This window comes from Hemibagrus wyckioides, linkage group LG11 (assembly GCF_019097595.1).
Source record: "Hemibagrus wyckioides isolate EC202008001 linkage group LG11, SWU_Hwy_1.0, whole genome shotgun sequence".
Taxonomy (NCBI): domain Eukaryota; kingdom Metazoa; phylum Chordata; class Actinopteri; order Siluriformes; family Bagridae; genus Hemibagrus; species Hemibagrus wyckioides.
In genome coordinates this window covers 22500135-22513807 of record NC_080720.1, presented here as the reverse complement: position 1 = coordinate 22513807, position 13673 = coordinate 22500135, and the positions used below count along the sequence as shown (strand labels likewise).

Below are 13673 nucleotides of genomic sequence, written 5' to 3'. Positions count from 1 at the left end.
TACATTGTGTTGCTGTCACATGATTGGCTGATTAGATAATTGCCTGAATGAGGTGTAAAGGTGTTCCTCATAAAGTGCTTCATAAGTATAGCTTTGAGGGTTTGACTTTGAAAATAATAAATAATTAAAAAGGATCATTGCATACCCATTATACACATTCTGAGAAGCACATACAGAACTTCTCAGCTCATAAAGGTATTATTTATATCGTTATATTTATAATGTTACATCACATTAAGTGTGATCCATTCTCCAGCAGCCGAAGATTATTGTGTGCATCTTTTTTCGTTCTCAGCGATGCCACCCTTTTACTGCAATTAACAGTCGAAAATACTCTGAACACAAGACACTGTACAATAGTAACAGGTGGTACAATTATAATGCATGTCGCACAAATGATTGCTCAAAGGCTTGCAAACAGAAAAAGCTTGCATGACCGAAAACGATGTTCACAGTTAATGTAGCATGAACAGATTTCAGTGTTTGAGCATATAAGTAAAATAATCAGAAAAGGTAAAGTATATTTAGATTTTTCTAAAAAAATAAAAATAAAAATAAATCTTTATCAACAGTAGGTGAATTTCACTGCTGTTTGAAAACAGACAAGGAGAAGTAATGAATTTCTATAGTATATGCACGTACAATGTACAATGCATATACATGTGTGCATTTAGAGAATACAAGCATTTTACAATTGTGCCAGCTCTCCTTTAATAATATTTATTTTATGCCTGCATTTACAACTCCAGACTACAAATCACATGGGTAGTCCACAACCTTGACATGACCTCCAGTCAAGCACCTATTTCCAGACAAAAATACTTGATTACTAAAGACATTCACTCATGTATGTCTTTGTTAGTGGTGTGTTGTGATCTTAAATCCCAGTAGGATTTTGCAATTTTACAGTCACAGAAATAAAGGCAAATTCAAGCATACTCTGTGCATTTTTTCTAAATGATCACAAATTTTGTTCATATTTGGGTCATGCCATGGGACGTTAGCACAATACGTATTCTGACAAACGCCCTCTTCTGTTCACATGAGTTGAACATGAGTACAGCTCTCATAGAAAGTAGTTATATGTGTTTTCACATATAACTGGTGCTAGTATAAAAGAATCCTGTGCTTGCAGATTCACCAATTCACGTAGATTTCTGGGGAGGAAAAAACCCTCCACAAGTTTCATCACAAATTTGGAAAAAAGCTGTAGCAAAATCAAACATTTTTGGCTGCAACAATAAAAAAAAAAAAAAAACTCTGGAGGGACCGGATCATGTTTTGACCTCAGCCTGCTCCACATTTATTGATTAGTCTTGTTGCCTGCCAAACGTATCTGAGTCTTGTCTTTGGTTTGGTTTGCTACATTGGTTTTTAGAAAAACTAAAAATCCTATACCTGTATCCGTCTGTCCTCTTCATGCAGGCATGACTGACTCCGGGCTGATTGTTTAAGCCATTGCTAAAATTATTATTATTTTTTTTTTTACAAACACAAGAGGGAGGGTGCACATCATCACAGCAGACATGGATACATTAGAGTCTAACATTTAAGGTTTATTCTTTCTTTGCTGAAGTCAGAGACTGACTCACTGACACCCACAATGCTCACAAATTGGTAGCAGATGCCAAAATACTGCCTCATTTATTTATTTCTTGCACTTATTCTACTCTTATTTATACAGTAAATGCCCGTTTGTGTCTGACCACATCTTTGTCAAAGCGAATAACACACATGCCACATCAAATTCCTTGAAAAACAAAAACAAATAAAACAACTAATAATCCACTGATAATGAATACATGTTTACCCATAATGCTATGTGCTAGATAGTGGAAAAGAATGCACACTAAGAAGCAATTTGAAGCACTGCCTTTGAAGCAACGTCTTTGATTTGTTGTCTAATGCATAAGGAACCATGCCAAGAAGTCAGATGAACAGTGGGGTCTTGCTAAAGAGTGGGAGGGATTGATTTGTTTTCACTTGAACAATGGAGTTTCATGATTTCTGCTGTTCTCTTATGCTTTATTGAGCACAGAAGTTTGCCGGGGACCTCATGATTCGCAATATTCAACTTAACCATGCGGGGAAGTATGTCTGCATTATTGATACAGATGTGGAGAGCTTGTCTGCGGATGCAGTCCTGATTGTGGAAGGTAACATCTCCCGCTGTTATATTTACTATATGCTTTACGAATTGTTTTTTCAAAAGCTACCAGGCTGGCTACTGAATGTTTATTTATGTAGATTTGGACTGAATGAAACCTATATAAGCTATAACTGGCAACCAACTTAACTCTACATTTGTAAAATATTTATTTCAACAGATGTCCAAAGTACTGTAGACAGGTTTTTGTCCATTTCTAGGTCATTTTGCTATAGCTCATGAGTCAAATATTCAATGGCTCTTAATTTTACTTAGGAGTGCTATGATAATGCACCAGGGTGATATAAATGACAAAACATTGATGACTTTGAAGGACACTGACACCAACAATCTTCACATATTGGAAGCAGATGCAATATTATTTGTTTTTATTCTACGCTTCCTCATATTTTCCCGTGTGTCTGATCATGTCTCTGTCAAAGTGAATAACTACCACATCAAATTTGTTGGAAAAAGAGAAGATAATTTACTTGTAATAAATACATGTTTATGAATACACATTTCATCTTGTCGCATAATAATGATGGTGTGACAAATTAGACATCAACATATAACAAACCTTTATTTAAGGACAGAGAAAATGTTACTCTTAATAGCCTTGAGTAGGTGTTTATGAAAATCATTTCAATAGCAAGATAAAGACCCAGAGAAAGTATTCAAACTCTGTTGCTGCATTATAGTTTTAAAAAAAATTAGTAAATACATAAAGGTAAATTAAATTAAATTAAATAAATAAATAAATAAATAAATAACCACTAGAACACAACTTTATGTAGCAATGATATACTAAATCAACATCATATGATTTTAATGTATTTGTGTGTGTAATATAAGGTCTATTTTATTCTCATTTAAATTTGTTACTTTGAGTTGTACAATTATTAAAAATAATAATCTGCTATGCTTATGGCTGATTTTAACTTCATTACTAATTTCTTATAACATTTGCATTAAATGGCATTTTGTCATTTATTTATTTAACACAGTGCACAAATCATATATTTTTTGCACTTAAACAAATTATTAGGGACTTAAACAGCATTTACTTTTTTGTTTTGATCTTTCCTGCTTTAATTAAGTGAAAATCCTGTCCTTGATTTAAACATTTTTTTAGTGTTTCTGAGTACAAAATAAATTTATATTTATATTTATTTAGTTACATCTGAGGCATGAATACAAATGTTTCATTTTGGTATAATCTTTCACTATATTCACATTTCATCATTGAACAGTGTAACTGCAAAAAAAAAAAAAAAAAAAAAAAAAACCTCAGGTTTTATGTCAGCGTCAATCACTGCATGATTCCTGTTTAAAAAACATTTTATATAGTGTGTGCTTATGTAGGGTTATGTCAGTTATTATAAAAATGCTTATGTGGGTGTCTCATAGCCATGTAAACACCACACTAAGCCTCTTAAAATATCAACTTTTATTATTCACTTGCTCATCATAAAGCATTTTTTTGCAGTAACCACAGTGCATAATTTAACAACTAGAGTGAAACAAATATGAAATGTATGTCATTAGAAGAGTCAGTGGGACCTTTACGAAAGAAAAAGATACTGTTCTCTTCAGCTGTTGAAGAATCTCAGACATGTTGCGCTACACACTATGCAATCTTAGAAAAATAGGTACTCTGCAGAGCCTTAAAGGGAGGAACCTCTAAAAGGTTCTATATAGAACCCTTTTTTAAATGTGTTCAATCAAGAGAACCTTGTATGTGTTCATATATGCAACCAAGTAATGTAAAAGTAACTTACAAACTATAGCACAATAATGTGCATTCATGTAGCCCAAAGAACTTTGTCCAGAAAAGGGTAATTTGTTGTCATTATAGAACCTTTTTGGCATGAAGGGTTCTTTAGAGCTAAGTTAAGAATCCTAGAGTTCTATATAGAACCCTACTGAACCTTTCCTCTAAGAGTATAGAAAGTCTGTGTATAATGAGACAATGCTAAATTCATCACTGGAAGTGTTTCTATTGTGTACATCTCCAATGCCATATTCTAATGACTCATATCAGTATATCTGCCCACTTCACATTGTGCTGGTTTCCCCAGGTGTTTAAATATGGACCCGTTTTGTCATAGAGGACGTCTTTAATTGTCTCATCAGCTGACTGTTATGACCCAGTCCCAGAATGGCTAGCACATGGGAAAGAATTTAAATAGCATATAAAGGCAAGGAAATGGTCAGACTATACATTATCTGTATGTGCATTTCATCCACAAGCCTCCCACACAGGCCCAAATTTACATTTGCAGGAATGTACATTCTTCCCGCATACATTCTTTCCCCCTTCCCAAGTTGTTTGTACAGGCTCCAGGCTAGGATCAGCTTTGCTACCACATAACACTCAATTGATTGAAGCATTTATAGATGCTGATCCAGCCTCCTCCTCAAACTCAGCTGTTGTGTTTGTCAGGTCCACCCGGTCCCCCAGACAGAGTGATGGTGGAGGAGATTACAGATTGCACAGCACAGCTCTCCTGGAGCCCTGGCAGAGACAATGGCAGCCCCATCACTGGTTATGTCGTCCAGGCCAGGACACCTTTCACCGTGGGTTGGCAGGCTGTGGACACAGGTACTACATATATTCTCTTAATAAAAAACAGAGTGCCCTTTTGGTATGAAGGAAGGACCCAGGTGCAGTAAGACATTTCTTAATAACAGTTCAGTTAAAAAAAATATCTGAAGCCAAAATTCCGGGCACTCCGGACTGAAGACACCAAAACGAGTAAGGGTTTTAAAATTGCATTCACAAGCATTAATTCACTTTAGCAAACCCTTTCTGTACAAAATATATCAAGATATACGTATCACCTGCCACTTTGTTACATACATATGTATGCCTGCTTACTCATGCAGTTATCCAATCATGTGGCAGCGCAGCACATAAAATCTTTCACATACCTGGTTGTTAGTGCCAGATGGGCTGTTTCAAGCATGTCTGAAACTGTTGATCTCATGGGATGTTCACTTCTGGGATTTTGACAGTGTCACCTAGACGAGTTCCCTTTTGTATCTAGGTCTGCTCAGGGTTTCAGCTTGTTCATTAGGGATAAATTTTAAATTTATTTACAGAATTTATATATTTCTATAAAGGTGTTTTGTGATATTATCCATTGTTATAGAAGAAAAAAAATGAATAAAATGTAAAAATAAGAAACATATAGTGAAAGGCAGTTCTGCTTGGTAAAAGCACTTGGTTAATGAGACAGGTCATAGGAACATAGTCAGAATAGTCTGAGATGTGAGGAAGGGTGCAGTTACTTAAATGAACCAGTCTTTACAACCGTGATAAGCAGAAAAACATCTCAGCTTACACAACATCTCAAATACTGAGGCTGACAGCCAGAAACCATATCAGGTTCCAATCCTGTCAACCAGGAACAGGAATCTGAGGGTACAGTGGCCAGACTTTTAAGACTGAATAAAAATGTCACTTGGTCAGATCTATTGTGTTGCTGCCACATGATTGGCTGATGGATAATTGGAGTGTATAGGTGTTTATAGTAAAGTTTCCACTGTATAGGTAATGAGCAATAGCGAAGAACTTTCTGGGTCATTCTTAACAACAAAAACAGGTCTGTGCCTTGAACAAATTGGAGATAATTCCAAAGTATTGTTAAAAAAAATAAAAATTAAATAAATATATAAATAAATAAACTCCTAATAAATTTTTAACTCCTAATAAATTTAGTTTTTTGCTCTGCTCAGCTAGTTTGGTTTTTCTTCAGTGTTGCAGTGTGCGTATTTTTTACCTTTATTGTTAATGTTTTTGCAATTGTAAAGCTTTTTTTTTGCTGAAAACCGCAAGTGTCAGTTTATTGGCAAACATTTCAGTTCATCCCCAGGCATACAGGTACTGCATGATAATAAATCCACAATTCCAATTCAGACATTCTTAAAACCAGTAAGCAAAGCCAAATCCAATGTACAAGATGCAAGGAAGAAATGTGCAATGCAATAATGGCTAAGCGCTGAGAAAGCTATAGCTGTGGGAAGTTGTTATGTAATCATTATAAAGTGCCCTCTTTAATTCTGTACTCACTCAGTTCCGGAGGTCATCAACGGCAACACGCTGACTGCTACAGTGGTGGATCTGAATGCCTGGGTAGAGTACGAGTTCAGGGTGTTGGCCAGCAACAGTGTGGGAATGGGAGAACCAAGCCCTCCCTCTGCCAAAACAAGGACTGAAGATGCTGGTGAGTGTTTCTGAACACACACACATTCACACACAAATATGTTAAATATATGTCATGAGGGATTTTCCAAAAGCAAGACAATAGGAATATACACCAACCAGGCATAACATTAAGACCACCTGTATAATATTGTGTTGTTCCCCCTTTTGCTGCCAAAACAGCCATGACCCGTCATGCACTGTGTATTCTGACACCTTTCCATCAGAACCAGCACTTCTTCAGCAATTTGAGCAACAGTAGCTCGTCTGTTGGATTGGGCCACATGGGCCAGCCTTCGCTCCCCACGTACATCAATGAGCCTATGTTGGTATTTAGGAGTGAACAGTGGCTTGGTGATAGCATAGTTGCCTCTCAGCTGATGGTTTGTTTCGCACCTCCACCATGTGTGTTTGTAGATTACATGTTCTCCTTGTGCTTTAGGGGTTTAGTCTGGGTTCTCCCACTTCCATCACCATAAAAGGATAATTGGATGGATTGACGCACAGAACGTTGAGTCACAGACTAACAGACTCATATTATTAGTTATTTTTTGTGTAGTTCAGGCTTCCATATTTGGCAGATTTTTCCTGAGCAGTTGTGTCCAAGAATGGTGTCTTACAGTAGCATCTTCAGCACTGTCTTTAACACAAGCACCTGCATTTACGGCATGAATTGATCTAAAACGATAGAAAATGAGGATTTTGCTGCACACTGTAATATAAAAGAAAAAAAGAAAAAAGGAAGACTTATACAATGATATAAAATGAGAAAACATTTAAATGGACATCTAATAGTAGTGAAGTGTATTGCCAATGTACTGTTACATGAACAGTGCTCATCACATTAATTAACACATTAATCACTCCAATTTGTTTTAAATTAATGATATGGCTTCCACCCTCACTTAATCAGCTTATAAAGGAGCCTCGCTGACTATAAAACACTGTTATAGGGGTTCAACATAAGGACAACTAAAGGAGATTTAACTTTTTAAGGTTAAGGTAAACTTTTCTAAGAGGGCAGAATTACAGTGGCAGAAAGCATGGCACCGGGGCAGAGGTGAAAAACACTGTGTCTACTGCTGACACTAACTGAACAGGCCATGAAAACAATTATTCCAATTTTTATACAGTGAGCAGTTAATTTATATAGTAAACCGCACACGCAACTTCAAGGTCATCATGATGTACTTTGTTTGCATGCTTTTAACTGGCTATTTCCAGTTATGGAATTAATAAAATAATAGCCAAAGTTTAATAGCACACTTTAAACAAATTATAGTTCATAATTTAATCCATATAGAATTTGACCCTCAAAGTGTTTCCAGTCAAGATGCTGTCTGTATATGTAAATAATCAGCTCCTGAAAGGCACTACATTTTTTCCTCAGTTCAGAATATGAAGTTTAACATTATATAATATCGTTATATCAAACTGGACTTAATCCTGCTCCTCACTCAAGCCGATATTAGACAAGAGAATGGTCTGAGATCAGGATCCTGTATAACTGAGACCCAGCTCTGTTTGCAGCTGTTTTACAATACTCCTACAATACTACAAGTCTATAGGTCCGTCAGAGGACTGAATATTAATGTTTAAATGTTTCAGGATTAACACCTAACTATGTGAGTACAACTCTGAATATCCAGCTCTTAGTAAATAAACTCATATCCAACAAAATAAAGGATGAAATAGATGTATGAGAAAGCAAATTGCCTGCATCAGTGACTGTGATATTAAACATCTAGAATTGTCATCTAATTAACACATGTCCACATTTTTCTCTCGCTAACTCAAAAGGAAGCATCGGTCACAGTCTCTCATGTGTACTGAATCACACTCCCCATGCATGTGCACACACACACACAAACACACACAGTGAGAGAGAGAGAGAGAGAGAGAAGCCGATGTGACAGTCAAGCCCAGCATCTCATTTCCTCCAGATTTGCAAACATATAATGAGTGTCACTACCAGTCAACCTTAATACACTTACAGATAACAGACTCACTTAGCGTGTTCCACTTTCCACTCCCACATTCCCAGAAGTAAGTCTTTCTTCATGTAAAAGGAAATATTCAATCTTGACAATTCAATCTTGCAGCAATCATTCTGAGTGTTAGAACTATCGGTCCTGAGTGACGGCTCTGATTGTGTCGACTGGCTTTAACCCTCACCTTCTGTACACTACTTACCACTGGATGTCCAATCGACTGCAATTATAACACTTTAAAATCCCAGCTGTTTCACCATTATCACAATTTTGCTAATATTAATGGAAATAATTAATGGAACCACAACCCCCCTTGCCGTTTCTTACAAATCCTGAGTGTAATTAGAGATGGAGGATGTGACAGGAACTAAAGGCACTCTGTCTCACATTTACAAAGACCAATAACTATCCTTTCATCTTTTTACTTTTAGGTTGAATGACCTGAACAAAATATCTGTATTATAAATGTGATTTGTTTCATATTCATTAAAAAAAATCTAAATAATTAAATAAAAATATATAAATAAAAGAAATTGTTAATAACATTCCATATATGGATATATGCAAAACACACAAAAAAATTATTATTTGTTTGTCTGTCCATCTGTCTATTTATCTTATATACCTATTTATTTTTTGTTTGTTTAATTCTTCTTCTTCTTCTTCTTCTTCTTCTTCTTCTTCTTCTTCTTCTTATTATTATTATTATTATTATTATTATCATTATTATTATTATTATTTTTCCTTGCAGTTCCTGATACAGCTCCCACTGATGTAGGAGGAGGGGGAGGCACCAAGTCAGAATTAGTGATAACATGGGAGGTAAGTCGTTTATCAGATTTTACTGTCTCCCTCCCTCAAACGGCTAGTCTAGGGCTTCTTGCTTAATTGTGTGGAATTGAACGGAGCCGATTTATGAGCTCTGCTGCTCCCGAAACCCTCCTCTCTCTGGGCAGGTTTTTCAGCTTCATTTCCTCCTCTCCAAATGGGATTCAACTAAAGGGCCAGAAGGTTCCTTTGAAGTTTTTCGTCTCCCATAAATGGTTGTCAATGCGCTGAAATCCCGATACAGAGGGACGGACCTTTGGGAGTGGAAAAGTCCTCTATTTCATTACCGAAGGGCATCAGGGAATGCTGCAATAGTGCTTTGCCTAGGGGCAGCTTCTAAAGAGACCTGTAACACAGGCCTAATTGAATGCATTAAACTTTAATGGCTAAAACATTTAAAGCTCACTTAAAATCATGTTGATGTAGGAAACAGTTGGTTCATTGAGTTTGGCATGGTAAGACATATGTGGCATGGTAGACAGTTATTTCTTCTCTGTAGGAATTTTCATGTTTAACTTATGTTACTTGCTAAAACCCTGAGACGCCCACACATTTTACTGACAATATTAAAACTTATTTTTGCCATTTTGATTTATAGTCAGAGAAAATAATGACTGTTCTGGGTGCTGTTGAATTAATTCTTCACACAGTGGCAAGCCTTATAGAGCAGCTTTATCAGATTTAAAACTTCAGAACAAGGCAGGAATTTTAAAAACAAATAGAGAAAAAAAAATATGGTGGTACGTTTTCATACTGAAGTGTGGGGCGGCCGGCGTGTTGGTCTCGATGTGTTTTAATATCACTACAGTCTTATGTTCCACCCCCAGCCAGTCCCAGAGGAGCTACAGAATGGAGAAGGTTTTGGTTACATCATCGCCTTCCGACCGATGGGCATGGTCACCTGGACCCGGGCAGTGATATCCTCACCCATCGTGTCGCGCTATGTTTTCCGTAATGACACCATACCACCGTTCTCGCCCTTTGCTGTCAAAGTGGGTGCTTTTAATAACCGTGGTGAAGGACCCTTCAGCTCCATCGTCACGGTGTTCTCAGCAGAGGAAGGTTAGCTTAATCCCTGGATATGGACACAATGTACACACTACCATTCATGTACAAAGTTTATCACTCATAAAGCTTATTTTGTATATCTAGTTGAGGTGTCTGACGATGTTGAAATCTTTAAAATTATATCGCAAGTCTCAGCTCCTTGAATTACTCCTTCTAGACGCAGCTCTGGTGCCTTACACTCCCAAACACACCCACCATTGGCTGTGTGCCTCGCACACAGGCATGACCTTGAATAGTAATGATGAACTAAGTTGATTTAGACAGCTCTTCCCCACACATACACTTCTGCAGCAAGGGCGTCAACCTGATATTAGTTATTACGGCAATAGATTACGGCAAATCCTGCCCGACATTTACGGGCCTGTCTGTGAGCTACAGTGTTAATTGAATTTGCCCAGCAGATTGTCTTCCTCCCTGCCAGTCACAGATCCCATTAAAATGAAGTGGGGGTTCTCTCAGGTGTGTCTAGGGGGTTTATTCTCAGGCGTTAATACAATTCTGCGTGTGAAGTTGCCGAATAAGAGAACAAAAACCTTTCTGGTCTTTCCGCTTCATTTGCAGTGCCGAGCATAGCACCTGAGAGAGTTGTGGCTAGAAGCCTCTCCGCCTCCGACATCGAAGTCAGCTGGGAAGCGGTACGGTCGAGTCCTGAGAGAGTGCTCGGCTATGAGGTACAATGCTTCTGATATGAATGCTATACAGTCAGTCGAGCTTGGCAGGTTCTAGATTCAGGTTATCTTTTTTGCAAATATGAACAACAGTGGATTGGCTAGTGAGTGTGTGATAAGAAAGCGAGAAAGGAAAAACCAAAGACAACAATATAACCACCAACAATTCTAAACAATGTCATAATATCAATAAACATTAAATTAAACTGTAAACTGTACCTGTTGTTACTTCTGTATCAGTTTCAAATAATAATCAGATATTTATTTTGGCTAAAATTTCAAATTTGGTTCCATGTATTATCAAACTTTCACATTTTCTCTATTATGTTTTGCATTATTTTTTTCTGATTGACTATGTCAATAATGAACAATTATTAAGAATTACAATAATTAATTATTAAGAATCACCATGTTCCAGTTTCATGGTAAACAAATTTTGGCAGCCATAGTAAACAATAACACTTTTGTGTATATAGTAATCCATTTCACCTAGTAGTTTTAAGTCACCCAGCAACGGAGGTGCAGGATCTTCAATCACTTTTTTAAAGATTCTAAGATTTGAAGTTTTTCTTTACAAAACCATTTCCAATTGCTTACATTTTCAGAACAGCATGAACAATCATTTAAACAATTACATTGTGGACATGCTAAGGATATATTTGGAGTAAACAGTGTGTTATTTCACTTTGTGGTAAGTGTTCTCAGGATATGCACTGATTAATAAATAAAGCTGGTTTTGTATTCTGTGAGTTTCAGCTCAGTTTTGCTATCAAATACAAAATTTGATCTTGAGTTGAAATTGTAGTCTCAGAACAGGGAAATGTGATGGGCTCACCGGTAGCCAATTCATTGCCGTTGCTACCAAAGTCCAGTTCCAATAAAGTTCAGGCAGCGTCAGCAGTTTTTTTTTGTCTTTACTAAATCTCAGCTCACCTTAAAGCCACAATAGGAGGACGGCTCAGGATCACCCGAAACTCAAAGGACAGCTAAAAACACAGTAGCAGCAGTGGCAAAATATAAACAAAACACACTAATGGACGGAAAAAAATCTTATTAATGTACCTCGATCTCAGGGTGAAGAATGCCTTTGCTTATGCATCCCCATTTTCCAGATTGGCTGATCGATGTTAAAAGTACAAAGTAGTAATGTTCTTTAAACACAGGTCTATCATTAGATGATATTCATATAATTTGATACAAAAAGCAGTTATCTCTTACTATGTTATAGAATTTTTTCTAAGATTTTATTGCCATGATCTCATTCAGTGTTACAAAAGTAATAGTAAATCGAAAGACTGCTGAAATCACAAAGCGATTTCACAAAGCCAGATTAAGAATAAATGAATACACGAGTTGCATTAATATAACATTAAAAAAAAAAAGAAATGGACTGGGTCAATTGCATATCCATTGCTTAGCAGTTTAACATTACATGAGGGTCAACCAAAGTTTTTGATCTGTACCATGGCCTGAACTCAACAGATATATATTATGGAAGCACCTAAATTATTATCTGTGTCAGCATTCAACAGGATTTCATTCAACCACTTCTAATGCAATAATAAATAGTATACTGGTCTCAGACATTTAACTTTTAAAACACACACACACAAAACCACACCACACACATAGCCACCCAAAACAGCCACCCACACAGAAACACACACACACACACACACAGGTAACAAGCACATCAAATGACCTACTGCAATGTTCAGTCACTCATGATTTGCTGCACAGCATGGAGACATGATGGTAATGAAGGAAATCCTTTGCAAACTGAACTAGTTGAATGAAGTCTTTGATCTCAGCGAAGGAAAATTGGGGGTGCTGCTACTCTGTTACTGATATGGCTCCATCCTGTATGTACATCAAGATTCAAGATTCAAGAAGCTTTATTGTCATTTCAACCACATATAGCTGACGCAGTACATAGTGAAATGAAACAACGTTTCTCCAGGACCTGGTGCTACATAAACATACAACAACAAAGTTCAGCATAAAAACAACACCACAGAGCTAGGACAGAAGTTTGTCTTAGCCACGTAAAGTGCACAGTGTGCAGCTAGGTGCAAACAGAGCATAGACAAGACAGTGCAAAAGACAATAAATACAAGAAAGACAACACAAAAGAACACAGGACACTTAGCGCCGAAAAGAAAGAAAAGAACATGTGTACTGGAATGTAAGTGAAATAAGATAAGATAAAGTGAAATGATGTAAAAAAAAAAAAAAAAAGTAATTGTGTAAAAAATTGTGCAAAAATACACAGCAGTGGTTGGGGTAGTGCAAACTATAGTAACTAACTATAGTAACTATACTAAATACAGTAAATACAGTACATACATACTACTTACAATCATTCAAGCTGGTTTGATGTTGTGTTTTTATTTTAACTGAATTTCAAATGTTGCTAAAAGATGTCTAAAACCTTGCTAGCTAAGTGTTTTTTTGTATGGAGTGTGGAGTTTGCCTTTTCTCGCCATGCTTTGCAGGTTTCCTCCAAGTACTCCCATTTCCTCTCCCAGTCCAAACACATGCATTGTAGGCTGATTGGCATCTCAAAATTGTCTGTGGTGTGTAAGTGTGTGCAAGCATGCCCTGTGTACCTTGCGATGAATTAGCACCCCATCCGGGGTATTCCCTTTGCCACGAGTCCTTTGAGTTAGACTCTAGCTCCTGTGACTCTGTGTAGGATAAACGGTACAGAGAGTGGCTGGATGGATCCTTACACTCAATAGCAATCAGTGTAATCAGTTCTAAAA

The 13673-nt window shown here is 36.9% G+C and overlaps 1 protein-coding gene across 1 annotated transcript in view; it reads left to right on the top strand.

Moving 5' to 3' along the window:
• The window catches only part of cntn3b (contactin 3b), a 94747-nt gene that overhangs the window by 69314 nt on the left and 11760 nt on the right, over nucleotides 1-13673 (top strand). The window contains exons 14-19 of the mRNA XM_058403800.1: nucleotides 2039-2156; nucleotides 4593-4751; nucleotides 6226-6375; nucleotides 9096-9166; nucleotides 10000-10234; nucleotides 10802-10911. Coding sequence (XP_058259783.1) covers nucleotides 2039-2156; nucleotides 4593-4751; nucleotides 6226-6375; nucleotides 9096-9166; nucleotides 10000-10234; nucleotides 10802-10911 — 843 coding nt within the window. The remainder of the gene's footprint in view (nucleotides 1-2038; nucleotides 2157-4592; nucleotides 4752-6225; nucleotides 6376-9095; nucleotides 9167-9999; nucleotides 10235-10801; nucleotides 10912-13673) is intronic.